This window comes from Haliotis rufescens, unplaced genomic scaffold (assembly GCF_023055435.1).
Source record: "Haliotis rufescens isolate VD_foot unplaced genomic scaffold, xgHalRufe1.0.p SCAF_7, whole genome shotgun sequence".
Taxonomy (NCBI): Eukaryota; Metazoa; Mollusca; class Gastropoda; order Lepetellida; family Haliotidae; genus Haliotis; species Haliotis rufescens.
The window spans coordinates 43,541,124-43,569,112 of record NW_025964361.1 but is presented as its reverse complement, the minus strand read 5'-3'; the positions used below and the strand labels follow the sequence as shown (position 1 = coordinate 43,569,112).

Genomic DNA, 27,989 nt, shown 5'->3' with positions numbered 1-27,989 from the left:
AGTGTCTGGTGTAAGATGGCCACACTGGGAACAGGTGGCCCAGTGTCTGGTGTAAGATGTCCATCCTGGGAACAGGTGGCCCAGTGTCTGGTATAAGATGTCTGCCCTGGGAACATGTGGCCCAGTGTCTGGTGTAAGATGTCCGCACTGGGAACAGGTGGCCCAGTGTCTGGTGTAAGATGTCTAACAGGGAACAGGTGGCCCAGTGTCTGGTGTAAGATGTCTGCCCTGGGAACAGGTGGCCCAGTGTCTGGTGTAAGTTGCACGCCCAGGGAACAGGTGGCCCAGTGTCTGGTGTAAGATGTCCATCCTGGGAACAGCTGGCCCAGTATCTGGTGTAAGATGTCCATCCTGGGAACAGGTGGCCCAGTGTCTGGTGTAAGATGTCCATCCTGGGAACAGGTGTAGATCTTACTATCACTTCTGCCATGTCCTCTAAATTTATGCTGATGTACTTTCAACCTGACAATTTGCTCATGCCAACAGCCAGTTTGCCTGATCCATACTGTGTTTTAGTAATGAGCAGGTCTGATTGTAGTGAAGTTTGCTTAGTCAGTAGACAAATAATCTGCTATCGCCCTGGGTCCCGTTCTACAAAGCGAACTGAGCACTACCACTATCAAAAGCCTTTGTTAAATTGGTCTGTTTGTTTTTTCCTGCCACACTCAACCATATTCAAGCTATATGACGGCGGTATGTAAATAATCGAGTCTGGACCAGACAATCCAATGATTGACATCATGAGCATCAATCTACGCAATTGGGATAAGATGTCATGCATCAACCAAGTCAGCAAGTCTGACCACCCAATACTGTTTGTCACCTCTTATGACCAATTCGAACCCATAGTCTTCACGGTACCTTTGTTGAAGCATAGGAGTTACGATCATCTTAGTGCTAAGATAGCTTTGAGGAATGGGGGACCTGGCACTATTACTAAGGCTAATACCTCCCCAGTTGTTATTACACTATACTTGAAAACAGAATGACTATCAGCGGTAGAAACTTACAGGTTTGAACCACTAGTCCTTATAATGATAACATATACCAAAACCCTTATAAAGTACACATTTTTGCTAGTCCTTATGATACCTTAACTACTGGGCAGTTTGGCAAGGACTACAGGACTAGTGCCAATTTCTAACGCTGACCATTTGTACTTCGAAGCCTATTGTAGGAATATTTATGATCAGTTCTTCTTTAACTGATTGATTGGTTCTCGGATTATTTAGGCATGTTTGGTATAGTATAGGTTTTGTTGGTGGAATGGAATCTTGATGTGTGTTTGTGTGGCCAGTGCTTTTGTTATGGCACCGATGGCCACCAGTCTTCACTGGGCTCTGAGAAACCCTATATTGCATAAGATTTCTTTATGTTGCTGCAGTAGCACAAATATGACTTTGCGGAATAGCCCATAGCTGCAACTATCTTGGTGAGAATATTGTGGATAAAAGTCCTGGCATTATTCAATTTTAAATAATTCTCCCATCCCCCATTGTGTTCAGAGAATCTGTATAACAGGATCATCTTCATAACCCCATCTTCAATTTATTTGGGGGCACGGGTGGCCCAGTCGTCTAAGGTGCAGCAATTCGCTGTGCAGAGTTGCGTCCCTTGAACATGCCAGAAACCTATGATTGTGGGTTCGAATCCTGCTCCTCGATTATGTTTCTAGGTTTGTCAGCACCATACCCGTGCTTGTGGGTTTCACCGAAGTGGTAAACGTCTGAGACCTGCATCACTTCAGGCTTTCCTCCCACATTAAGCTGACACACCGTGATATAACTGAAATATTGTTAAAAGCGCCGTTAAACCCAACTCAATCACTCACTTTAATTTATTCAGTATCACACATCCACATTCAGCTCGACAGGATGCAGCATATTGCATCCCGTACACCTACAAATTGACAATGGACACTATTAATTTATACTGCAATCTCTGTGGGAAACAAGACAACATTTTTTAATCATTGTTTATCCTTATTATAGACTGCATGCTACAAAGAACTGGCAATTCTATTCTAAGTTCAGGGTCCAGGGTTTGATTTTCTTAAATTAATAATTGAAATCCCCATTTCTTACAGGTATTGGCTAACTGATTTAGTATACTAGTATAAAGACAACATATAGCAAAACTCATATAAATGGCAAACTTCTACTGGTACTTATGATACCTTACTTTGGGGCAGTATGGCAAGGACGACAGGACTAGTGACAATTTCTACCACTGATTAGCATAGTGCTACAGCTTGAGGGAGAAAAAGACACAGAGTGATTCAGGTCTAGGCATATTGGAAGTATGAGTCGTCCTATGGACAGGCCAAGGGGCATAATCACTGAAAATCAGCAGATCCTGGCACATCAAAGGGATGCAACTCTGACAGCAATGCAGTGCTGTGGATCGCTTTTTAGGCTTCTGAGCATGTGAAATGGTATGGCATCAATTTATTCTTGGAAATCAGGTGTCCATCCTGGAACCCCCATATCCATGCCTTGGACCCACCCCCAATATCTTCTGGGGAGTCCCTTGGTAAATCACTGCCACAAGTCTTATCATTACCACTCCTGAATTCTTAGTTCCTATAGGATCCTGTGTTCCAAAGCCAAGTTTGGTTATTAGTACCACTGTCCCCTTGTTAATGTATAGGAAGATGCTTTGTGAAATAGGATGCAGGCTTTTAGTTTCATATCAATGACACACAGCCTCAGGATCAGTATTTAGACACATTCAGCAGTGTTAGAAACTGGCACTAGACCTGTAGTCCTTGCCAAACTGGCCAGTAGTTAAGGTATCCTAAGGACCAGTAGAAAATTTGTAATTTTTAAGGGCTTTGCTATATGTTATCATTGTAAGGACTAGTGGACTAGGGGCGGTCGGGTAGCCTAGTGGTTAAAGCGTTCGCTCGTCGTGCCGAAGACCCAGGTTCAATTCCCGACATGGGTACAATGTGTGAAGCCCATTTCTGGTGTCCCCAGCTGTGTTATTGCTGGAATATTGCTAAAAGCGGTGTAAAAACATACTCACTCACTAGTGGACTAAACATGTTAGTTTCTACCCCTGCATTAAGTAGAGTCAGCGATATCAGCCCTGAGGCCCACAGTGTAAACCTAAGCATTCTGCAACTTTAGACACTTGTCCGAAGCCTAAGGCCAGTAAAATTCTGTTTGGTCCAGTAAGCTCAGAACATAATATACCAAATGAAAACACTACATTAAACTGAAAAATAAAGCTAAGAGCCATGTTTAGGCGAGTAGACTCAAAACTTTTTGGCACAGACTGTGAGAATGAGAATTTGAATCATCTTAATTCTTATGTTATGAAATGGTTGCCCAGGGCTGTACATTCTCAGAGACAAGCATTATTCATCATGATTTAAATTTTCCGTAATATATGATTTATGTCTGAATGTGCTGAGGACATACCTATGTTGTATATTGAATCTTTTTATTCTTCACCAGTTTTGTATAAAGTAAATATTTCAAAGCAGTTTACGAAATTAAACATGAAAGTCTATAGGTTCTTGTAAAAAAAAAAGATTGCATTCATCTTATCCCAATTGCATAATTTAATTCTCATGACAATGATCACTGGATTGGTCCAGACTCAATTATTTACAGGCCGCCATGGTAAAGCTGGAATATCGCTGAGTGCGGCCTTAATGACAGACAGACAAGCAAGCCAACAATGATTATATTTGGGTCCCTAAATTCAAACACTATAGCAACGAACCTCAAGGGTCCCCAGGTCTTAATTTATTTCCAGCATTTTAGCTTTAGCTGTTAAACATGTTTAAATGTATGAAAAATATTAACATGTCATAGGCAACAGTTGTCAGTAGAGAAATTCAACCTGAGCACTAGATGATATACAATGTATTTCTTTGTGGTCTGAATGGCAGACTCAGTAATTCAAATGCAGCACAACCAATAGTTGATGTGTGCAGTTTGAAAAGACACCCATTGCATCTAATTGAAGAGAAATAGCTTTAAAGGAATGCAAAATCAATAAATTAATATCATGTAATGCTTTTGTCAAATTTTCTAAGTTATTGTTGACTTTTAGTGTGTGTGACTTTAAATAACACCAAAGCAGAAACTTAATGAATCAGCATTTGTACTAATGATTTGTAAATTTTGAGGTATATTTTTAGTTCCTTTTTTTGTTCTGTGCTTTAAATTTTACATATTTTCATTTGTAATAGTTACTTTATTTTGTCCTATTGTCTAAGATATTCAGAAGTTACTTAACTTGACTTCAAAATAAACAGATCAGTTTAGTTCAAGGCCAGCTTTATCCTTGATGAGTGACTCCTCCTTTAAGACTGCTACTGTGTTATGTCACATGACCCATGTGAGGGGTGTTTCATAATGTTGAAGCAGTTATGTTGCTAGGAAACATAGAAATTCAGTAATTATACATGTAATCTGTTACTCCAGAAACACCGGGTTAAGGTTGCACTGTGTAGAATGTGTTCTATGAAAGGACATTATTAAAAATGATTAATAAATTTGGATTTTTGCTAAGTTCAGACTTTGTCACGGAAAAGACACTGTCCAGATTGGCAGGGTTTCACTTTAGTTCATATCAGTGATTGTCAACCTCCTTGTAATGTGTCATTTAAATATGTTTACCTGTTGCATTTGACACAAATGTAAACCATTTTCAAAATGAAAGTTTCTTTCAAGTGCTGCTTCAATCTTACTTCTTTATGACAGTGATCTAACACATTTGGAGGTAATAGATTATCCGTCCAATTTCACATTCCAAAATAATTTCACTTGTGCCACTGGAACTGAAGTGATTATTGAGAGGTGCAAGCGCCCTGACCATGTGCTAATGCTAAATCAGTCTTGCGTTCATGATTTTTTTTTTCTCATTTACCATGTAATACGTTTTGTTAAATATGTGTACTATAGTTACTCGCTGTTGTTTACATTGTAAATATGAACATATGTAAATACTGAAGGAAGATTAAAGAATGTTGAAAGATTTATGATGGTGTTATATTAGTACTTGTTTGTTTTCAAGGAGATAAGGGGGCACGGGTGGCCCAGTCGTCTAAGGCGCCGCGATTCGCTGTGCAGAGTTGCGTCCCTTGGGCATGCCACAAACCTATGATTGTGGGTTCGAATCCTGCTTCGCCCCGATTATGTTTCTAGGTTTGTCAGCACCATACCCGTGCTCGTGGGTTTCACCGAAGTGGTAAACGTCTTGAGACCTGCATCACTTCAGGCTTTCCTCCCACATTAAGCTGACACGCTGTGATATAACTGGACTACTGTTAAAAGCTGCGTTAAATCCTATTCACTCACTCACTCACTCAAGGAGATAACCTTGGATGTGTATTTTTGTGAAAATTGGTTTCAGAGAGTATCACTGTACCTGCCTAGGTATGCGTTTTATTCTTCAAAAACATCAAAAGACAGGATCATCATCGTCAGCTAAGAACAAGAGCCCCGGTTCCTTCCTCCCTACCTTCCGATGCCGATGCCGGTTGATGAGACAGAGGACAAGTATGAACCCTGCATGTCATGAACAAATGTCAAATACATGTACCATATTCCGCGTAATTAGGGCCTGGGGCTCACAGAGCGATGGTAGAGCCAAGACTCACATACGCACTCGTACTTTAACAGACTTACGACAATCCTAGGGCTGAGCTCACTTTTTGCAACGGTCTTTGCAAAGCAATCTTAGCGTTACGATGATTGTAAGTCTGTGTTGTATAATTGAGTGCGGGAATAACGATCGCTGTTGCCCCAAGATTTCTTTTGACGAACGGGGGTTCAAGAAAGATGGCAAGAGAGCGTATATTGGGATACGCCCACGGAGGACGGCTGAATTGTCACGACTAACACACCTTAATGGCGCGGAGGAACATTTCGTCGATTGCCGAATTACAAAACCTTGATAGCAGAACAGAATTGAATTTGACTGTGTCAACGTATCCAACTGCGTTGATCGATGTTCATGCTCTCAGCACCTGTCCGGACCGGACAGTATCAAAGTATCAGCTCAAGATAGATTGTTGTTTAACGCCGCACTCGGCATAATCCAGCTGGTTGTCATCACGAACCTGACCATCCGATAACAGAGCTCCAGATAAGCTTTTGGTGTTGTGGGTATTTTACCCATGCATTTTAAAATCATTGGGTATCAGTAATTCTATCTGCGTATTCAAATTTCTGTTACCCACTAGTTTTTACACATGTGGGTATTTAAGTTAAATATTTAAAAACAATATTCATCTAGTCCCTGCAAACTGGTGTCGTGTGGGTTTGAGAGCTTTATAGGACTCAAAAATACCACGATACTTCCACACGAAAGTGTGATGGCAATGATCATGATGTGACTGTCATCGTGGAGTTTGGCAAGGTTGACGGAATGCCCGTTTATATTTTCAAAATAAGTTGCTGATTTGCTAATCGAATACGCAGGGTTACTTCACAATATTTTGATGATACGCACAATTTTTTTTGGTAGCGTATCTGTAATGTTCGTTGCGTATTTGATACGCTTGGATTATATTTTACTGCGTATTTCTGCATTTCTGATGCGTATTTCACGCAGATACGCAGCTAATCTGGAGCTCTGCGGCCGATACCTTTAGTCACTTGGGTTGTTGAAGACCAATTCTAACCCGGATGTTGACGGCGGACTCGGCTGCCGAAGGGTCAGGGAGTCTCCGTGTCCTAACGTGGTATCCAGCACAAATACACTGTGATATTCCCTTCACGACTGGCTTTACTCTTTCATAAAATACACGGAATTCAAGGTATCTTGCCCAATCATACCCAAATATCCAGTGAATTATTACATAAATACTGAACCGCAAAAGAAACGTCACCCCACGTAACATTGCATGAAAAGTTGTCATTTAAATATCTGGGTAATTTTTGTTTCTAAAATTTAACATTAGCTTGTCCGGAAAAATAAAATTTGATGATTAAAAAAACAAAGCAGATGACAATAAAACCGATCGTCCAAACTGATCACGGCAACGGCCATGGTAACCCGATGCAGTGAGTTCCGTGCAAATTGAAATGCACATGCGTTCCCTCCTTTCTTGCCCTATACAAATCCACCCAGATCGGATAACATTCATTCGTTATTGAATTGCTACCACATGCCAAGATTGACAAGAAATCAGCGACACCAAGCCCTTGGACGATTGCAAGCTGGACAAACCGCCCAGCAAGTAGCCAATGCATTTCAAGTCCACGTAAGGACCATATACAGGCTCCAGCAACGGTACCAGAAACCAACACTACAGATGACCGACCACGTAGTGGAAGACCAAGGGTCACCACCCGACGACAGGATCGTCAGATTGTGCGACAGCATCTTCAAGATCGCTTTGTTACAGCTGCGGAAACTGTTCGACAGACCATGGGGACACCGTGCGTCGACGATTGACGAGCAGACACCTCCACTGCCACAGGCCACACCGGGGACCCATTCTGACATCACGTCATCGCCGGGACCGCCTTCAGTGGGCAACCCAACACCAGCATTAGAGAAGAGTCCTCTTCTCAGACGAGAGCCGTTACTGTATCTCAACAACAGATGGCACAGAGAGAGTCTTGCGACGCCGTGGGGAACGTTATTCGGATGCTTGTGTTGTTGAGAGAGACTCGTGGGGTGGTCCGAGCTTCATGCTGTGGAGTGGAATTGGTCGTGTACAGAGGGTCGGACCTGTGGTCTTCCAGAACATCGGTCCTGGGAGAGGCAGTGGTGTGACAGCAGCTCGGTACAATGATCAAGTCTTGAGACCACACGCCATACCTCATTTGGCACGTCGCCGCAACCACGAATTTCAGCATGATAACGCCCGTGCCCACAATGCGAAAGCAAGAAGAGACTTCCTCCAGCAGAATGGCATCAGACAGAACCATGCAGTGACCTGCCCTCAGTCCCGATTTAAATCCCATTGAGCACCTGTGGGACGAGATTCAAAGACGGATGAATGACGTCCGACCAAGGCCGACAACTGCAGCTGAACTGCGTCAGGCGTTCCTCAGAGTGTGGGCTCAAGTGCCTATGGCCTTCATGAACCGCCTCATCCATTCCATGTATCGATGTTGCACGGCAGTCATCAATTCCCATGGCGGACACACGAGATACTGACTTGTGATGCCACTTTCTCAGAGACTCGTGTTGTGTTTCACTTTTAAGAACATTTGACACTTAAATTTCAACCTTGATGATCAGTTTTGCCAAGTTTCATCTTTGTAATATGTCTCAAAGTATGTTTACAGTGTTTGGACAAATAAGGTTTCTCATATATCTATCCATGGTGACGTTTCTTTTGCGGTTCAGTATATAATGGACCGCTTCGTAACCATAACTTCGTTTAAATCTGATTAGAAAGAGACGGCGTTGAAAAAGAAGACCAATCAAATTAAACTAACGTGCGAGAGAAAATCTTGGGATGTTAATGATATCACTTCCCAAATAAGGCCATGGAATAATGCAACGAATGCTGGGAGACTTGGCCCACAATGCTTTTACATGAACACTGATCTCTCATTGGTGATCCTGAAAACGCTTGTCTGTAGGATACGTTGGAATCGCAATTTGATAAGTCGAAAGCTGAATAATATTGTCAAGCATACAGTATTGGTAGCCGCGGTTACCGTACCCCCTCGTCCGTTTGGTATCCGTGTTTCTATATATCACTCTTGGGGGATCGTCGCGTTATAGATGTCTTCCACTTTGTGCTGATGGATTTACACCACGCTTCCACATCTCCGATTCGCTACAGCTTATAAACTATTTTTAAAAATCTATAAACCAATCACTTCCCTCCAAATACGCATATTTGATTTCTTCAAAAGTGAACTTTGAAAATGGATTCCAAACAAAAAAAGAGGTGTTTTCCAAAATCCGTGTCCGTTTTCGTTTTCGATCACATAACCCTGCCACTTTAATGGCAGTCATCAAGCACTTATTCCAAGGGCTGCTAACTTCCAAAACGAGGCTTGTGTCGCTATGGGCACACAGGACTTACATGTTAGTTGATAACACAGGTCTCCTGTACTGATCGGGAATCCAATGAGAGAGTAAACTATACCGCTCATTTTGTATTTTATTATTTTTTATTATTTATTTTTTTATCTTATATATTTTGATGAGCCATTGGCTTGTTTGACTAGACGGTCTTCGAACTGAAATCGCAGCCCCATTGTTCTGTGACCTAACATAATACGTTGAGATACGAATGACCCTCTAACAAGATTACATGTCAAGGATAAATAAGATAACATATAACTCGATCCCGTACTTTTATTGCTTGACCTTATAAAGTTAACCGGAACACACCGACGTATTTTCCATACCAGCTGTATAGGAAACAGATGGATTTAGGTTGTCAGCTTTAGAAGGCCTACATCCTTTAGCCTAGATTAGGCTCAGGCAATTGACAGTCCAAGCAAATAGTTCTATTGGTTCAAACACCACGTTGTCATCTATATAAGTCAAGTGAGCTATGTCGTGGCGCATTGTCCGGTTGTCTATTCGTCGTAAACAGTTACATTTTCGATATTTCTCCTGAAACAGTGTTCATGATCCCAACTATGTTATCTCTTAAAGGGGCGGTCGGGTAGCCTAGTGGTTAAAGCGTTCGCTCGTCACACCGAAGACCCGGGTTCGATTCCCGACATGGGTAAAATGTGTGAAGCCCATTTCTGGTGTCTCCCGTCGTGATAATGTTGGAATATTACTCATACTCACTCACTCACTATCTCTTAAAAATTACTTACAGAATTCTGATTCGAAGCTGAACATGGCGGCCGTATTTTTGTCTACAACTCTGCATCTATGATTATGAAATATTATATGCAGCAAGCTGCATACGGAATAACGTATAGTATAATTTGATCCCATCTATTGTGTCTCCAAACCAATCTGACATTATTCCTTCATTATTCAGGTGAGCTACAGGGTAGTTGCGGTACCCGTATCTCTCTGCTGCTCCCAACAAACGATTTCATTTTGACTTTTAACACAGAGGTACGGATTGTCCCTTAGCTAGCTGGCTCTATTTTTGATCGAGGTGGTGGAGGTGAAATGGGGGTTCAACGTCGCGTCCAAGATTATTGCGCTTATATAGCAACGTACATGCAAGCAAGCGCGCGTGTGTGTGGCTAGCTTATACTGATGCCGATTTATAGTGCTAGCCCACTGAGATACAATGCCGCAGTTTAACACGAATACCCTAATCAGACACAGTATACTGACTCCGAGCCGACTAGTCCTTGTTTAAGACCCTTAAAAGCCGAGCGCCAGACAGGGTAACAACAAGTACCATCTTTAACGTCTTTTGGTATGACGTGCCCGGTAATCGAACCCCGAACCTTCCGCTCTCCAGGTGGATGCTCTACCACCAGACCACGCAGGCGGTCTATTCTAGATCGACAGTGTCTCAGTTTTCACGCATGGTCCAACAACGTCTTCACTTAGAGTGAGTTGGGTTTAACCCCGCTTTTAACAGTATTCCAGTTATATCACGGCGTGACAGCTTGATGTGGGAGGAAAGCCCGAAGTGATGCAGGTCTCAGACGTTTACCACTTCGGTGAAACCCACGAGCACGGGTATGGTGTTGACAAACCTAAAAACATAATCGGGGCGAACCGGGATTCGAACCCACAATCATAGGTTTCTGGCGTGCCCAAGGGACGCAACTCTGCACAGAGAATCACGGCGCCTTGGACGATTAGGCACAAACCACTGTGGAACAAAGCCTCTTGACGAAAGTCATCTTCCCGAGGCAAGGGAGTTAACTGACTTTAGAAGTCCAGTTTCCGATGGACTTTTATAGTCACTTAACTCTCTTGCCTCGGTGGGGGCGGTCAGGTAGCCTAGTGGTTAAAGCGTTCGCTCGTCACGCCAAAGACCCGGGTTCGATTCCCGACATGGGTACAATGTGTGAAGCCCATTTCTGGTGTCCCCCGCCGTGATATTGCTGGAATATTGCTAAAAGCGGCGTAAAACCATACTCACTCACTCACTCTTGCCTCGGTAAGATGGTTGGTTGGTTGGGTTGTTGTTAAACGCCGCACACAGCAATATTCCAGCTATATGACGGTGGTCTGTAAATAATCGAGTCTGGACCAGACAATCCAGTGATTAATATCGTGAACATCGATCCACGCAATTGGGATCGATGACATGCATCAACCAAGTCAGCGAGCCTGACCACCGATCCCGTTACGACAAGCATAGCCGCCTTTTACGGCAACCATGGGTTGCTGAAGATCTATTCTACCCCGGATCTTCACGGGTCTCGGGAAGATGGACGAAAGTGGACTTCGAGGCTTATTTACATTTCTGTTCCTCAGATGGCTCAGAACATTTTGTTCGTGCAATGAAACAATCTTGGCATTATCCCGAAGCAAGGGTGTTAACTGACTATAAAAGTCCAGATTCCACCCTTGCACCCCTTAGGCGTGTAAGAAACCGATTCGCCCTGGTCACGTGTCTTGGTTTGTCGGCACCATATCCACGGTGAGGGTTTCACGAAAGAGGTAAAGGTCTGAAATCTGCGTCGCTTCCTCCCAAATAAAGCGGACACGCCGTGGTGTAACTGAAACACTTTTCCAAGCGGCGTTACAATTCACGTCTCGCACGGTAGGGTGATCGCTTTTATAAGGTTGTCGGTTTATAGAAAGATGTATAATATTATTTGAATTTTTTTTTTTAAATAATTATGCCTCAGACGTTTGAAAAAAAAAGAAATTGCCTGCCACAAAAATTACGTTTTTGAAAGATATTTTTCTTAAAACAAATAAATAATATAATATCTGGTTTTGCAGCTCAAGGTAACAAAATGAGGTCCCACAAGATCCGCCAATGAGGCGCTATGGTGAAGCGTATGCCACTGCTAATGGTGGTCATACCTGATACTGATTTGTGAACTGACAATTAACCTATGCCGCTGGTAATATGCTGTTTCTTATTCTACCATGGGGACGCCGGATTTCGCTATTCGGTGAGCACATTTGTGTCCCCGACACGACCTGTTTATGATCCTAGTTTTGTCAGCAACTTATCAGATACTCGGGGCACCATCGTGTAAACGTTCAGGACCTGCCACATGCACGCAATAGCGCACGCACGCACACACACACATTAAGTTACAACGTCGTCATACAAATGAAATGCGGTCAAAGCGACATTAAACCCACTCCTACTCACTAGTTTCTCGTCCGAACAACAGCTGGATGATTCAATAGTCAAGCCTTGCAGAGTTATGGCCCTTATTAAGATTCTTGCTCGCATCATTCCGGGATAAGTCGTAGGTAACGGTAAAAGTGTGCTTCAGAAAAAATACCTTGTTATCCAGAGGGTTAAATGGCTCGCGTTGTCAATGCAATAAGTAATGCCTATCAAACAATTTATGGCTCGCAATACCTAAATGCCAAATAAGAATTCCCTCATTATCGCCAGGCGGTTAAAGTGAGTGGGTGAGTGAGTGAGTATGGTTTTACGCCGCTTTTAGCAATATTCCAGCAATATCACGACGGGGGACACCAGAAATGGGCTTCACACATTTTACCCATGTCGGGAATCGAACCCGGGTCTTCGGCGTGACGAGCGAACGCTTTAACCACTAGGCTACCCGACCGCCCCGCCTTCGGCATGACGAGCGAACGCTTTAGCCCTAAGGCTATCACACTGTCACCCGGCGATTCCAACTAAAGATGGAAAAAGTATATATGTTGAATGTTCCCCGAAACCTCTAAGCAGTGGAATTTGTTCGCAGTGATTGTGAGTACTGTGATCAGTTACAATATCCACACTGCAGCCTTGGGTGAATGTGTAGGGGTTAATTAGGTTTGAGGCCATGTTAACGGTACCTCAGTGATATGAAGTGTTACGAGGTGATTTCCAGGTTGAAACGTTGAGGTTAACCAAGAAATCGGCTCATACAACTACACTTGTGATATCAGTAACGGAGCACACAAGAACACAAGATCAATGAATAATTAACAAATTATACTGACACGCGGGTGTAGTTTTACAATCATAAAGGGCAATACAATTGTTCAAATAACTGGAACAGCAATCGGTAACAGGCCCTGCAATAAATGGCTTAGTGCTGCACAAACTCTCTCTCTCTCTCTCTCTCTCTCTCTCTCTCTCTCTCTCTCTCTCTCTCTCTATATATATATATATATATATATATATATATATATATATATATATAATAATAATTTCTTAAGATTTGAAAGTTTAGTTACCGACTTTCTAAGTACACACTAACACACACTAACACTAACACACTAACACACATACATATATATATATATATATAAAATAAAATACAAAATGAGCTGTATAATTTACTCTCTCTATATAATAATATCTTAAGATTTGAAAGTTTATTTACCGTCTTTCTAAGCCGATGGTAAGTAGAAGGAGCGTACGGCGATATTGCTGCAGTATTACATCTTACGAATCTCTAGAAATTCCTACATTCACTTCGTAAAAATAGTATCCAAGGAGTATGAGTGCGGTACATGTATTATACCATAAAAGCCTGGGAAAGTCTAGATCAAATTACACCAAGTGTAATGTCCAGTATTTGTCACTGTCGAACGTCTTGAATGATGCCTGACTGTTGTCGAATCCGGAATAGTGTTGGAAGATGGCAGGAATTCGGGGTTTTTTCAGTCAGGCACCCAATGCACACTTAGAACATAGATAAGATGCAAGTCAGGTCATAAAAGGCATCATCCGTGAAGATCCGGGTTAGTATTGGTCTTCAGCAACCCATGCTCACTGGCTCATAGTTTTTAAAATAGCTGGTTTTGCAGCTGAAGCTGAAAAAATATTTGAACTCGATACAAAATCACAGCAACACCCCAAAACAAACATCAAATTGTCAGCGGCCTAAAAGTAAACGTATGAATCGATGTTCATGATGTCAACTCGATAAATTACAGACCGCCGTCATATAGTTGGAATATTGCTGAGACAAGCAAACAAACAAACAACATAAAAGGCCTCGAATCTCCCTCGCGTCGTCCTTATAAAGGTTTTGTATAGGTGCAGCCAGGTAACAACGCTTAACCACACTTCCTGCTGCAATCTGGCCACAACAGCACTCGACATTTTACGAGCGTTTCAGTCATGTGCTGCCACTGACAATCACTACACATAAACTTACAACGATCTCTACTGCCACATAAAACGGGCTAAATAAAAGGGAAAGGACTCTCCACACAGCGGCGATAGTGAATTTATAGGATTATCCGGGGTGGTTCCTGGCTATACTTGCGTAGCGACATCTTTATGATGAGTAGAGTCGGATAACTTTGCTGGTACATCTAATTGTAACTCGGCTATATATCATGGTTGTTATTTTTTCCTATGGGTATTAACAAACAATGCTTCGCATAGAGCAGAGTTATGAATATGGCGTTTGTGTCTTTGGTAAACGTATTATATATGTTACTCAAGAGAGTGAGTGAGTGAGTTTCGTTTTACGCCGCCTTTAGCAATATTCCATCAGTATCACGGCGGGGGACACCAGAAATTGGTTTCACACATTGTACCCATGAGGGGAATCGAACCCGGTCTTTGGCGTGACGAGCGAACGCTTTAACCACTAAGCTACCCCAGCGCCCCTTCAGAAAAAGAACTTTTGGGGTTTTTCTTTCATATGACTATAGTTAATCTGTCACCCCCGGTTATTTCATATGACTATAGTTAATGACAGATTTACCTTTCTCATATGAAAAAAATAGGCTTTTCTTAACGAAAGAATACTTTTGGAAACCGTGTACCCTCGAGGGAGACATACAAGATCCCCGACTCAATGGTTATTCTGGTCTACATAGCGGCATGAATACGTTATTCTGGTACAACTGCCGTCTAGCGGAGCGATACAATTGTTTAGTGAAATGTCTCCATATGTCGCAGTGATTGGGTTGTCAAGAGTTCTAGCGCAGATATCTTCCATGTCGTGACTGGAATACCGTCTAGTGATTTACACCGCGCTGCGGCGCTACTTGAGTTTCATGCCGTGTAATTGGTGTTAATGTGTGACGCACACCCTATTTCCTCGAATAGGCGCCGATTTTGTCAAAAGGCCAGGTCAAAGCCAAACTGGAAGAATAGACTGAATAGTCTCAAATAAATGCTAGCTTTGCATGCATGGCATTGTTGTCTGAAAACTTTCACCTCACAGGTGTCTGTGAAAGGAAATAACCCATCCGAATTCTAGGGGACAGAGCCTCTGCCCGGTGAGTTCGGGAATTCGATCCCCGACCTCGTCATACCAAAAGATGGAACTTGTTGTTACCATGGCTGGGGCAAAAACAAGGACGAAGTCAGTACAGTGTGTCTGAGAGGGATATCCATGTTAAACTGCGGCATGGTTTCTCAGTGGGCTGGCACTAAAATTCGGCACTAGTCCGGCCTTGTTCAAGCAGCCATACAATGTGAGCTGTGCAATAATTTTGTACGAGACGTTCCAACCCCATTTCACCTAACGTCAGAGGAAATATAGTATTGATGCCTTTTGATTTTGGGAATTATTCTGCTCGGATCCCTTAGTATAGTGGACATTCATCCCCCGTGAACATTCAGCACGCTGTGTGAAGCACTCGTAAAATAATTAGTCCGTGGCTACAAACAACACACGAAGTCACATGCGATGTTTCATCACATACCTTTTGCGATGATAGAATTGAAGAATGTCATATAATTATAAAGAGGCTTTTACGCTTGTGTGTTTGGGGATAGTAAATAACCGAGGCTTACTTAATATAATGTTTATTTCTAATACATGATATTTGCCATCCCAATACAGGTGATAACCTCTGTGTTCAACAATTATAGGGCTCAATAACCCGTGTACTGTCAAAATGGATCTGTTTGTTTGTTTGTTGTTTAACGCCGCACTCAGCAATATTCCAGCTATATGTCGGTGGTCTGTAAGTGATCAAGTGTGGACCAGACAGTCCAGTGATTGACAACATGAGCATCGATCCACGAATCTACCAAGTCAGCGAGCCTGACCACCCGATCCCGTTAGTCGTCCCTTACGACAAGCATAGTCGCCTTTTACTGCAAGCGTGGGTTGCCAAAGACCTATTCTACGCCGGATCTTCACGGGATCTGTAGTGATTCGGGGACGAATGACCCTTCAACCCACGTACTTGTCAAATATTCCAGACGACCCAAACGAAGGTCAAGTGAGAAAAATCAGGTCGAATAATACAGGTCGACACCTCATTTCACGAAGCCCCGTGAGGATTTGTCCCCGGCAACCTATGCTGGTCGTAAGAGGTGACTTAACAGGTGGTCTGGCTCGGTGACCTGGATGATTGCGTGTTATCGTGTCCCAGCTGCGTGGATCGCATTCGTCACCACTCGCCCCTTTCCGTAACCTGCAAGAAGACTCGTCCCCCTATCGATGAATGTTATGTGCGAAAATACGACAAACCAATCAGAATGCGCGTTTGATTTCAAGTTATTCATCAAAGAATCCCTCAGAAATTATTTTTGATTTTACACATGTCTTGCATCTAAAAATATACCCAAGACACAATTAAATGTGTTCAATCATACTGTATCATTCCGCATGTCCAGATGTGCTTTAAATTGCATCTGAAACATATATAATATATGGGGAAATATATGTGAACCCTTACGCAACGAGTTGACAATTGTCTTAGGTATGCCCGATTGCGCTAAGACGGATCCCGGTCGCAAAAATGGCTATGAGAGGGGCACGAGTCGCTATTCGGCTTGTCCCGGAATAACACGAGTTGGTCACGAATGCGTGGATCGTTGCTATCTCTCTATATAACTCGGGATCCGCAAAAGATGCGTTTCACACGATGTTCTGATTCGGGTATAAAATCGAACGCCGGGCTTCGGCTTGCCGAGCGAACGCCTCAACCAATAGGCTAGCGCAATACTCGTTGAATCATTTTGAGGTCGGTAGCTCATTCGTTTGTCTTGGCTAATGAGAAAAAACATACGGTCGCAAGGATGACGCGTCACGGTTGTATTCGAATGATTTAATTTATGTATTTCTGTTTGTTTGTTAAAGTCTTTGAAAGGTATTTAGAAGTGATACACTTAAGGAAGAGAATTTATGGATGTCCACTTCTTTATCATGAGGAAAGAAAACGTTTCGGAGTATATGCTCTTCCCTTTGTTTGTTTGTTGTTTTACGCCGCACTCAGCAATATTCCAACCGTATGACGGCGGGCTGTAAATAATCGAGTCTGGACCAGGCAATCCAGTGACTGACATCATGAGCATCGATCCACGCAATTGGGATACGATGATATGCACCAACAATGTCAGCGAGCTTGACCACCCGATCCCGTTAGTCGTCTCTTACGGTAAGCATGGGTTGCCGAAGACCAATTCTAACCCGCATTTTCACGGGTCTTTTAGTAATGAGTCCATGGAAGACACACCAACAGACGCAAAGTCATGCGCCCGCGGCAAGGCCACACATGAGTGACACATAATGTGTTGAGCTTTAATCAAATGGTTGATAGGCCACTTAGTAGTATTCAACCACTCATTGAAGGCTCCACGATCTGCTGCACTTTTCCCATGAAGAACAAGGCCCTGAAATTAGTGGGCCAGTTTAATTAGGTTAATCTTCTAAACTGATATATTAATCTATCACAAAATTAATTGGCCCGATTGATAGATATAACGAAATTTTACGACCGCTTCCACCTAATGCTAATTTCGCACTCGAACTATTACCTGAGCTTTTCAGCTTGTCCGTACTAGATTGTTTGTTTGACAATGTTACGCTTTACTAGATATTAATCTTTACTTTCGATATAAACAGGCCTCAATGCGCACATGATAAAGAACCGTCAAACCAGTCTCGCAGTCGAAGCGGTTTCCAACAGGGTATCTGTTGTGTGTGCTCCCCAGCACAAGCGCCTGTTACACAAGTAGTGACTACCTTTAAGTACTTCAACTGGTTCTGGAATGCAGTCAACACTGAGTCCACGTGTGAGAATGTTTCGGAAATCTTTTCAGACATTTTCGCTGTTCGTTGTTTGAGGAGTGTTTTACGTCATGAACACATCTCCACCTGACAGTATGTGGAGATGTGTCCTCAAAGACCCGAGGTGATTCTGCTTCTCCACACTACGTAACAATACACACTAGACACCGCACTACGTTACAATACACACTGGACACCACACTTCGTAATAATACACACACTGGACACCACACTACGTTACAATACACACTGGACACCACACTACGTTACAATAAACACACTCCACACCACACTACGTTACAATACACACACTGGACACCACACTACGTTACAATACACTCACTGGACACCACACTACGTTACAATACACACTGGACACCACACTGCCTTACAATACACACACTGCACACCACACTACGTTACAATACACACACTGGACACCACACTGCGTTACAATACACACACTGCACACCACACTACGTTACAATGCACACTGGACACCACACTACGTTACAATACACACACTGCACACCACACTACGTAACAATACACACAGGACACCACACTGCGTTACAATACACACTGGACACCACACTGCGTTACAATACACACACTGCACACCACACTACGTTACAATACACACACTGCACACCACACTACGTTACAATGCACACTGGACACCACACTACGTTACAATACACACACTGCACACCACACTACGTAACAATACACACAGGACACCACACTGCGTTACAATACACACTGGACACCACACTGCGTTACAATACACACACTGCACACCACACTACGTTACAATACACACTGGACACCACACTGCGTTACAATACACACACTGCACACCACACTACGTTACAATACACACTGGACATCACACTACGTTACAATACACACTGGACACCACATGACGTTACAATACACACTGGACACCACACTACGTTACAACACCCACTAGACATCACAATGTGTTACAATACACACTGGACACCACACTAAGTTACAATACACACACTGGACACCACACTGCGTTACAATACACACACTGCACACCACACTACGTTACAATACACACTGCACACCACACTACGTTACAATACACACACTGGACACCACACTGCGTTACAATACACACACTGCACACCACACTACGTTACAATGCACACTGGACACCACACTACGTTACAATACACACACTGCACACCACACTACGTAACAATACACACAGGACACCACACTGCGTTACAATACACACTGGACACCACACTGCGTTACAATACACACACTGCACACCACACTACGTTACAATACACACTGGACACCACACTGCGTTACAATACACACACTGCAAACCACACTACGTTACAATACACACTGGACACCACACTACGTTACAATACACACTGGACACCACATGACGTTACAATACACACTGGACACCACACTACGTTACAACACCCACTAGACATCACACTGTGTTACAATACACACTGGACACCAAACTACGTTACAATACACACACTGGACACAACACTGCGTTACAATGCACACACTGCACACCACACTACGTTACAATGCACACTGGACACCACACTACGTTACAATACACACACTGCACACCACACTACGTAACAATACACACAGGACACCACACTGCGTTACAATACACACTGGACACCACACTGCGTTACAATACACACACTGCACACCACACTACGTTACAATACACACTGGACACCACACTGCGTTACAATACACACACTGCACACCACACTACGTTACAATACACACTGGACACCACACTACGTTACAATACACACACTGCACACCACACTACGTTACAATACACACTGGACACCACACTGCCTTACAATACACACACTGCACACCACACTACGTTTCAATACACACTGGACACACCATGACGTTTCAATACACACTGGACACCACACTACGTTACAACACCCACTAGACATCACACTGTGTTACAATACACACTGGACACCACACTACGTTACAATACACACACTGGACACTGCACTACGTTACAACACACACTAGACATCTAACTGTGTTACAATACACACTGGACACCACACTACGTTACAATACACACACTGAATACCACACTACGTTACAATACACACACTGGACACCAGACTACGTTACAATACACACTGCACACCACACTACGTAACAATACACACTGCACACCACACTACGTAACAATACACACTGCACACCACACTACGTTACAATACACACTGGACACCACACTACGTTACAATACACACACTGCACACCATACTACGTTACAATACACACACTGCACACCACACTACGTTACAATACACACACTGCACACCACACTACGTTACAATACACACACTGGACACCACACTACGTTATAATACACACACTGCACACCGCACTACGTTACAATACACACACTGGACACCACACTACGTTACAATACACACACTCCACACCACACTACGTTACAATACACACACTGGACACCACACTGCGTTACAATACACACACTGGACACCGCATTTCGTTACAATACACACACTGCACACCACACTACGTTACTATACACACTGGACACCACACTGCGTTACAATACACACACAGCACACCACACTGCGTTACAATACACACACTGCACACCACACTACGTTACAATACACACTGGACACCACTCTGCGTTACAATACACACTGGACACCACACTGCGTTACAATACACACACTGCACACCACACTACGTTACAATACACACTGGACACCAACCTGCGTTACAATACACACTGAACACCATACTACGTTACAATACACACACTGCACACCACACTACGTTACAATACTAACACTGCACACCACATTGCGTAACAATACACACTGAACACCACACTACGTTACAATACACACACTGCACACCACACTACGTTACAATACACCTATTGCACACCAAACTACGTTACGATACACTTTGGACACCACACTACGTTACAATACACACTAGACATCACACTTTGGTTCAATACACACTGGACACCACACGACGTTACAATACACTTTGGACACCACACTTCGTTACAAAACACTTTGGACACCACACTACGTTACAATACACACTGGACATAACACTACGTTACAACACACACACTGCACACCACACTACGTTACAGGGGCGGTCGGGTAGCCTGGTGGTTAAAGCGTTCGCTCGTCACGCCGAAGACCCGGGTTCAATTCCCGATATGGGTACAATGTGTGAAGCCCATTTCTGGTGTCCCCCGCCGTGATATTGCTGGAATATTGCTAAAAGCGGCGTAAAACCATACTCACTCACTCACTCACTTCGTTACAATACACTTTGGACACCACACTGCGTTACAATACACACACTGGACACAACACTACGTTACAATACACGTTGGACACCACACTACGTTACAATACACACACTGGACACCACACTACGTTACAATACACACACTGGACACAACACTACGTTACAATACACGTTGGACACCACACTACGTTACAATACACACACTGGACACAACACTACGTTACAATACAGTTTGGACACCACACTACGTTACAATACACACACTGGACACCACACTTCGTTACAATACACTTTGGACACCGCAATACGTTACAATACACATTAGACACCACACTACGTAACAACACACACTAGAAACAACACTACCTTAAAATACATACTGGACATTCTCTTAAGATCCTCCTCCTCTAAGCCAAATGGATGAATCACTGGTTATGCCACTTTACGTTTAACTCAATCTTAAAACATTTTCTTTTAGTACGTACAGTGCAGTCCATTCTCATCTGGCGTGTGCCCAGAGAGCGGAAAGTCGTCGGTTCGATCCGCGACCAAAGGACGTTAAAGGATTGTATTTATTGTTACCCTGCCTGGCGCTCGGCATTAAGGGTATAATAAGGACTTGTCGGGTCGGCTTGGAGTCCGTATACTGTGTCTGAATGGGGAATCCATATGAAACTGCAACATGGTATCTCAGTGGGCTAACACTATAAAACCAGCATTAATCGGGGCTAGTACAAGCTGCAACACAATTACGTACAAGTCCGTGGCTATAAAAGTTAAATAAAATAATCTTGAACGCGACGTTGAACCCCGTGTCTCCTCACAACCGTTGTCATTTAAAATGAGATCAGCATGGATGGAAACAAACCATGAAATTCGTATCTGTGTCAAACATGCTGATTGATTGTCATACCCGTAAACACCACATGGTGCTGGGAAATCCCACACCCGAAACTTACCGGGACAATACCATTCACGCTTCAATGGCGTAACTAAACCAGGCCCGTTCTGTTTACTAATCTTATTTAGAGGGCTTAAGAATCGACAGCAACTAAATCTGTCCCAAACCTGCTGATACGATCTGGTATCTCACGGCCAAAGCTAAGTGGAGTTAGGGTGTTATTAACAAATATGCACTAAGAAATTTCCACCAGCTTTCACCCCATACCGTAATGGTATCGTCCATTGCATGTCCAATGCGTGACACTTACAAGCGGTTCGTGTGGCTCCAGAACGAGGTCGTGTGTTGTTATCACTCATACCAACCGATCGTCTGCTCTGCAGGTATTACGGCATGTCGTCTGCTACGGGAATCATAAATTATGAAGAACCGTGGCTTGTATTGATCGTGTGAGGGGCGGATTTGTCTGTGCAACTCGCAGACTGCCGGCGAGGATAGAGACAGCGTGTGGGGTTTTCAGGTAAGCGAGACCGAATATGGTCCTCATATTGTTTGTATACACTATCCATAACCCCTGTCGCCATTGGGTATTCCCATGGATCTGAACGACACCCCATACATATATATTTAAATTTATTCAGATTGTAACGTGTATGCTTATGACGACATTGTCTGTACATGCCACCCTTTATTTTCATCGAATTTTCTTTGTTGAGAATGAATCTAATTTATCAGGTGGATTATCGTTGTTTTCCAAGTCGAGGGAATTCCGACTGTCGGCGTGTGATTATGTTTATACACCGCTGATAATGACTTGTCTGTGTTATTGTACAACACACAAGTACACGTCATATCCATTTCAATCAGCAAAGGCACATTTTTTGTAGAACGCTTCAAAGATAACACCCACTATTGGCTGGACAGATAAAAACACACACGCAGACACATTTTGTGCATTCATATGTCAATTGTTCCCGACTTAAGTAAATGAGGTAAACGTCTTTTAAGGTATCGTGTACTTTTTCATCCCTGTCAACCATATTTACCCCGATTTTTTAAATGAACATTTCTTTGTGGATATTGTCTACACTACTTATATACTATTTTATATTTTGAATGGCTACGCATTGACAAAAGTAAACATATATGTTCATAGGATATGTTGGTGATATAGATCTATAGACAACCGGTGCTTTTTCTGTTTAAATGCCGTTTAGAAACCGAAATCCTACTATTTAACTTGCGTAATCGAGTCGAAGTGTCGGTGATATGAACCACCCTTGATAGAAACGATAGATCGATCATAACAAGTACATCTAGATTATAGATTAGCAGCGGTGAATAAGACTTGAGTCACGGAATTACTTCATAGACAACCCCCAGCTAAAGGAGTGGGATATGAGAGCAGAACTGGTCACCCATGGTATGAGTATTGTTATCAACCTAGTAGGGTGAAATAGTACTTGGCGCACTCCTTACTTGGACCCAACTGTCACTGGATTCAATGTATCTTCGTTTACATTACATTTTGGCTATCTAGCAGCAAAGGTTAGCATTAAACTGTAAGTAAATATTGTATTATCGTTCCTGTTGTTTCGCTTCAACCACGAAATCAATGAAACTTGCCACAGGCCATGGTATAAATGGGGCTTGTCTCTGCTTGGTACCGTCACCAGATGGACGCTGTCGATCTGAATAAAGTGGCGGGATACTTTGACATTTGTTTACTGCCAGCTCTATAGTGTTCAACGTACAGCAATAATTAGCATGTAAAAAAACGGCTTTAGTGTTTATAATTTGAATTTAAAAAAATTACGCTGGATGGCAATGTATTGATTTTGTCCCAACCGTATGTGAGAAAGATGTAAAAAGCGTTGTGATTAGGTTTCCCGTCCGAACTTAGTTTTGGTGTTGAACCAAGAAGGACATTTTACCCTGTTCGTCATGCAGGCTATATTACTGGTTATCACCTTTCAAACCCCTTGTTATCTTATGCCATTCCATTATATGTTCTTGTTCGGGTCGTGTTAAAGGTAACAGACACTAACCACCCCCGTTTAAAAGCCCAATCCACATCTGTGTTTTTTCAAGATACAAGTAACAGAAATTGTTAGCCCTAATGTTGTTACCCATATTACAGGAAGTTTAAAGCACCATGGAAGTGTTTTGTATGAAATGACCTCACTGTAAAGAGGTAGCGATATTTCAGATTGTGTTCAACATCCTCTCAATACCAGTAACTAAGTCTAAAATCCTAAGTCAAATATGATCACCCATTTAAATTCATTTGCCATATCAGTGAAGCATTGTACCTGAAATTTCGAGAGCCTATAAATCTACCTCAAGCGATATGGAGCTTAAGGCTCAATATCTCCCCAGCCGTACGGCCGATATTGTTCAATAAGTCCTAGACCATGTGGCATTGGAAAGTGTTCTGTCGAAGTCCCGAAATTATCCACGACAGGATAAGTGCCTCTTAAGCATGGGCCTCGGAACATAAAAACGTGTTTAACGGTATTGTTTAAGTTGTTATAATAGCCAAAGATTTACGGCAGGTTTGTGGCAGAGATTGGAGAGGTGTTTTACAATTAAAAAAACAGGATTATTCTGTTAGAGATGGTGAAAGTTCCAACCATAACGACGTACAGATTATAATGTAGTTTAGTTTTTTCCCAATTATTACTTTAGTATTCTCCCCATTATTAATAAACATTCATAATGTCACATCGTGTTATGTAACCCCAGAATATATTTCTGGAATTCATATGAATACATCGTTTTCTCTGTTCTCCAGTATATATGATGGGAGACTACGATGAACACTTCGCTTACAGCCGGCAAGACGCCAGAGCTAGCCGTCAAAGCACGCGCTCTGGACGCGCACGCAGTCCGACAAGCCACAGTGACCATGGGTCGCTCATCAGGCACAGCATCCTTCGAATGTCGGAGGAAAAACGCGCCAAGAAAGTGAGATTTTATAGAAATGGGGACAGATTCTTTAAAGGCATGATCTATGCTGTATCACCTGAAAGATTCAGGACTTTTGAGTCCCTCATGGCAGAGTTAACCCTTAGCCCGCTGTGTGACAAAGTGGTGCTTCCAAATGGTGTCCGACACATGTTTACCATGGATGGGTCTAAGAAAATAACAAACTTGTATGAACTCCACGAAGGTGAGAGTTACGTCTGTGCTTCTACAGACGTGTTCAAGAATTTAGAATACACAACAAGTTCGTCCCCAAACTGGAATTATAACAACAAATCTCGCGGTGCTGACTCACAAGATGGTGGCGCCTCGGTTGCCAAGGACACGTACGAGAATGAAAACAAAGGTTTCACCCTAAAGCCAAAGTTGGTTACAATTATACGGAATGGAAGTAAACCACGCAAGGCAGTGAGAATACTACTGAATAAAAAGACAGCACACTCGTTCGACCAGGTTCTTACGGACATAACAGAAGCAATCAAACTCGACAGTGGTGCCGTCAGGAAAATATTTACGCTGGATGGTCGACAGGTATGTGAATGTTTCAGATCATTAACAATTATGCTTCAAGATCTTCAGGTGAGGCAAGGGTGGCCATAAGGTCTAGGGTTCCAGGATCTTCTGGTCCAAACCCAGGTTTCTCCTGGATATGTTTGGTTTTTACCAAAAGTGTAAACATCTGTCAGCTAATCATATATTTATAAATACATCCACGAGGATTAGCAATATTATATGCAACTCATTTTCTTCAGAAATGGAGGTAAAGTTGAGATCGTTGCGCCGACGCAACTTTGTAATCAGTTCTAGGTTATTTTTATTGCAACTGTAATATTGGCATGTAGTATGATAGTTCAATTTGTTCCGATGGTATGGATTTAAAAAAAAGATGGTCTCCAGAGAGACAAGATGTTTTCGTTTATTTGTGTAAAGATAATTAAGAGATATTTGTCATGTGTGAGGAAAAATCAATACAAGTGATAAGATTGGCATCAAAATAGAGAAGCATGGGATACGTAGAACCATTGTACTTGCGTGTCTGAAAGACCCACCACAGGTATGGAATAACATACGCCCTATAGAATAAGAGGTTTTCAAAATGTATTTCCAGACTCCTAATTCGTTTCTTCGTATATATGTATTTGCGTCACACTCAGGCGCAATTACGGTTTGTTAATTTTTTTTTTTTTAAACCAATTAGCAGTCACACTCATTAAACACATACCAATGCTCGTTTTGGAATTAATCAAACTACCCTTGCATTTTATTAAATAAAAGAGAGGGCTTTGAGGGACCGACCATTTGATAGTCATGGGGGAAGGGGGTTGTGGCTGGGATTTTATCGAAAAAAATATATTGTACCCTAAATTCTTATAAGATAATAATGATGCTTCATATTGTTGGGAGAAAACGACATTCTCTGTCTGTCACCACAATAATTACGTTGTTTTATGCAATGTGTTTTATAGAAAAATATATAGCTAGTTTTGCAGCCGATTTTAAAAAAAATATATCTGGTCTCAATATATCAAATGGTCGGTCCCTACCAAAGGCCTGCTTTATCATTGTGCCATCCTTGAGACTTGTTACCGGAGAGAAGCACGTGTGTACGTCTAACAAAGCTTAGACGAAGACGCAAACATTTAGGATGTAACGGTAATACGATAAGATTTCGTAGAACCAGGAATCATGAGGATATTTATAATACATCACTGAGCGGCATGTTTATTGGTATACCGCCCAAGACAAGAATGACGTACAAAAATGCTTTTATCCTACCATTAATGGCGCACCTGTTTTGTGCAGAGCGTGATAAACCAGGGATAGACACGATTGGTCATATAACCAGTCCACATTTCATTCGGACTAGTGGTTTATGTAAAATAACTAAATTCTGGGATGAAACAACTGGCCTATAGCTGTTCAGTAGTCTCGGGCTAACGCAGTTGTGGCTGTGTCTATCCCTGTAAACAACAGCACAAGTACATATTTACTGAATTGATTTATTGACTTCACTTGTAAACGACACCTCGCGGATATTATTCAAAACACGCGTTATCAATTACAATTAGCAGATGTTCGATTCCAGGAGCAAATCTGCACATCCCAGTAGTACGAGTACGGCACATCATGAATATGACATCGGGAGCTGCTTACAGTGGCGTTGTATGGTCCGAAGTCGCTTGGTAGATGTATGCAGGGGTTTGTGAATTGATTAAATGACAGTGTTAATGTAGGTGATGGTTGGTTAATTCATCTCACGGTCTCTGCACCAATGTGTGTTTGTTCTTGACGGAATGTCTCTGAGTCGTTGTGTGTTTGTTCGTGACGGAATGTTGATTTACGTCACACTCTGCAAATGTTAAGCTTTATCACGTCAGCTGTAAATCATCGAGTCTTGAACACCAAACCCAGCGGTTGATAGCATGAGCAACGTGCAATAACCGGGTCACACAATCAGCAAGGTCACACCATGTCCATCCTATCCTCATTGGTCGGCTCTAGCACGACACACCGACTGGTATATAACGACAACACGCCGATAGTTTGAAGTCGTTATCGTTCCAAGGTTTCAGAAACGAAGAAAAACGATTTCATGATGATTTTTTATCTGTTGGTCCTTCAACACCAAATTGTACGGTCTATGGCGAGTGTTTGTTTGTTTGTTTGTTTGTTGTTTAACGCGGCACTCAGCAATATTCCAGATATATGACGGCGGTCTGTAATTAATCAAG

General features: G+C 42.5%; 2 protein-coding genes across 3 annotated transcripts in view; both read left to right on the top strand.

Annotated features, from left to right (window-relative positions):
• The window catches only part of LOC124132690, a 43,484-nt gene extending 41,816 nt beyond the window's left edge, over positions 1–1,668 (top strand). The window contains exon 14 of the mRNA XM_048387411.1: positions 280–1,668. The gene's annotated coding sequence lies outside the window, so the exon portion shown is untranslated. The remainder of the gene's footprint in view (positions 1–279) is intronic.
• A 20,921-nt stretch (positions 1,669–22,589) lies between these two features.
• The window catches only part of LOC124132689 (serine/threonine-protein kinase DCLK1-like), an 89,606-nt gene continuing 84,206 nt past the window's right edge, over positions 22,590–27,989 (top strand). Inside the window, exons 1-2 of one of the 2 annotated variants that reach the window (XM_046496746.2) lie at positions 22,590–22,792; positions 25,067–25,788. In XM_046496746.2, coding sequence (XP_046352702.1) covers positions 25,072–25,788 — 717 coding nt within the window. In that variant the 5' untranslated portion in view covers positions 22,590–22,792; positions 25,067–25,071. The remainder of the gene's footprint in view (positions 22,793–25,066; positions 25,789–27,989) is intronic. The other variant, XM_046496747.2, reaches the window with a different exon arrangement.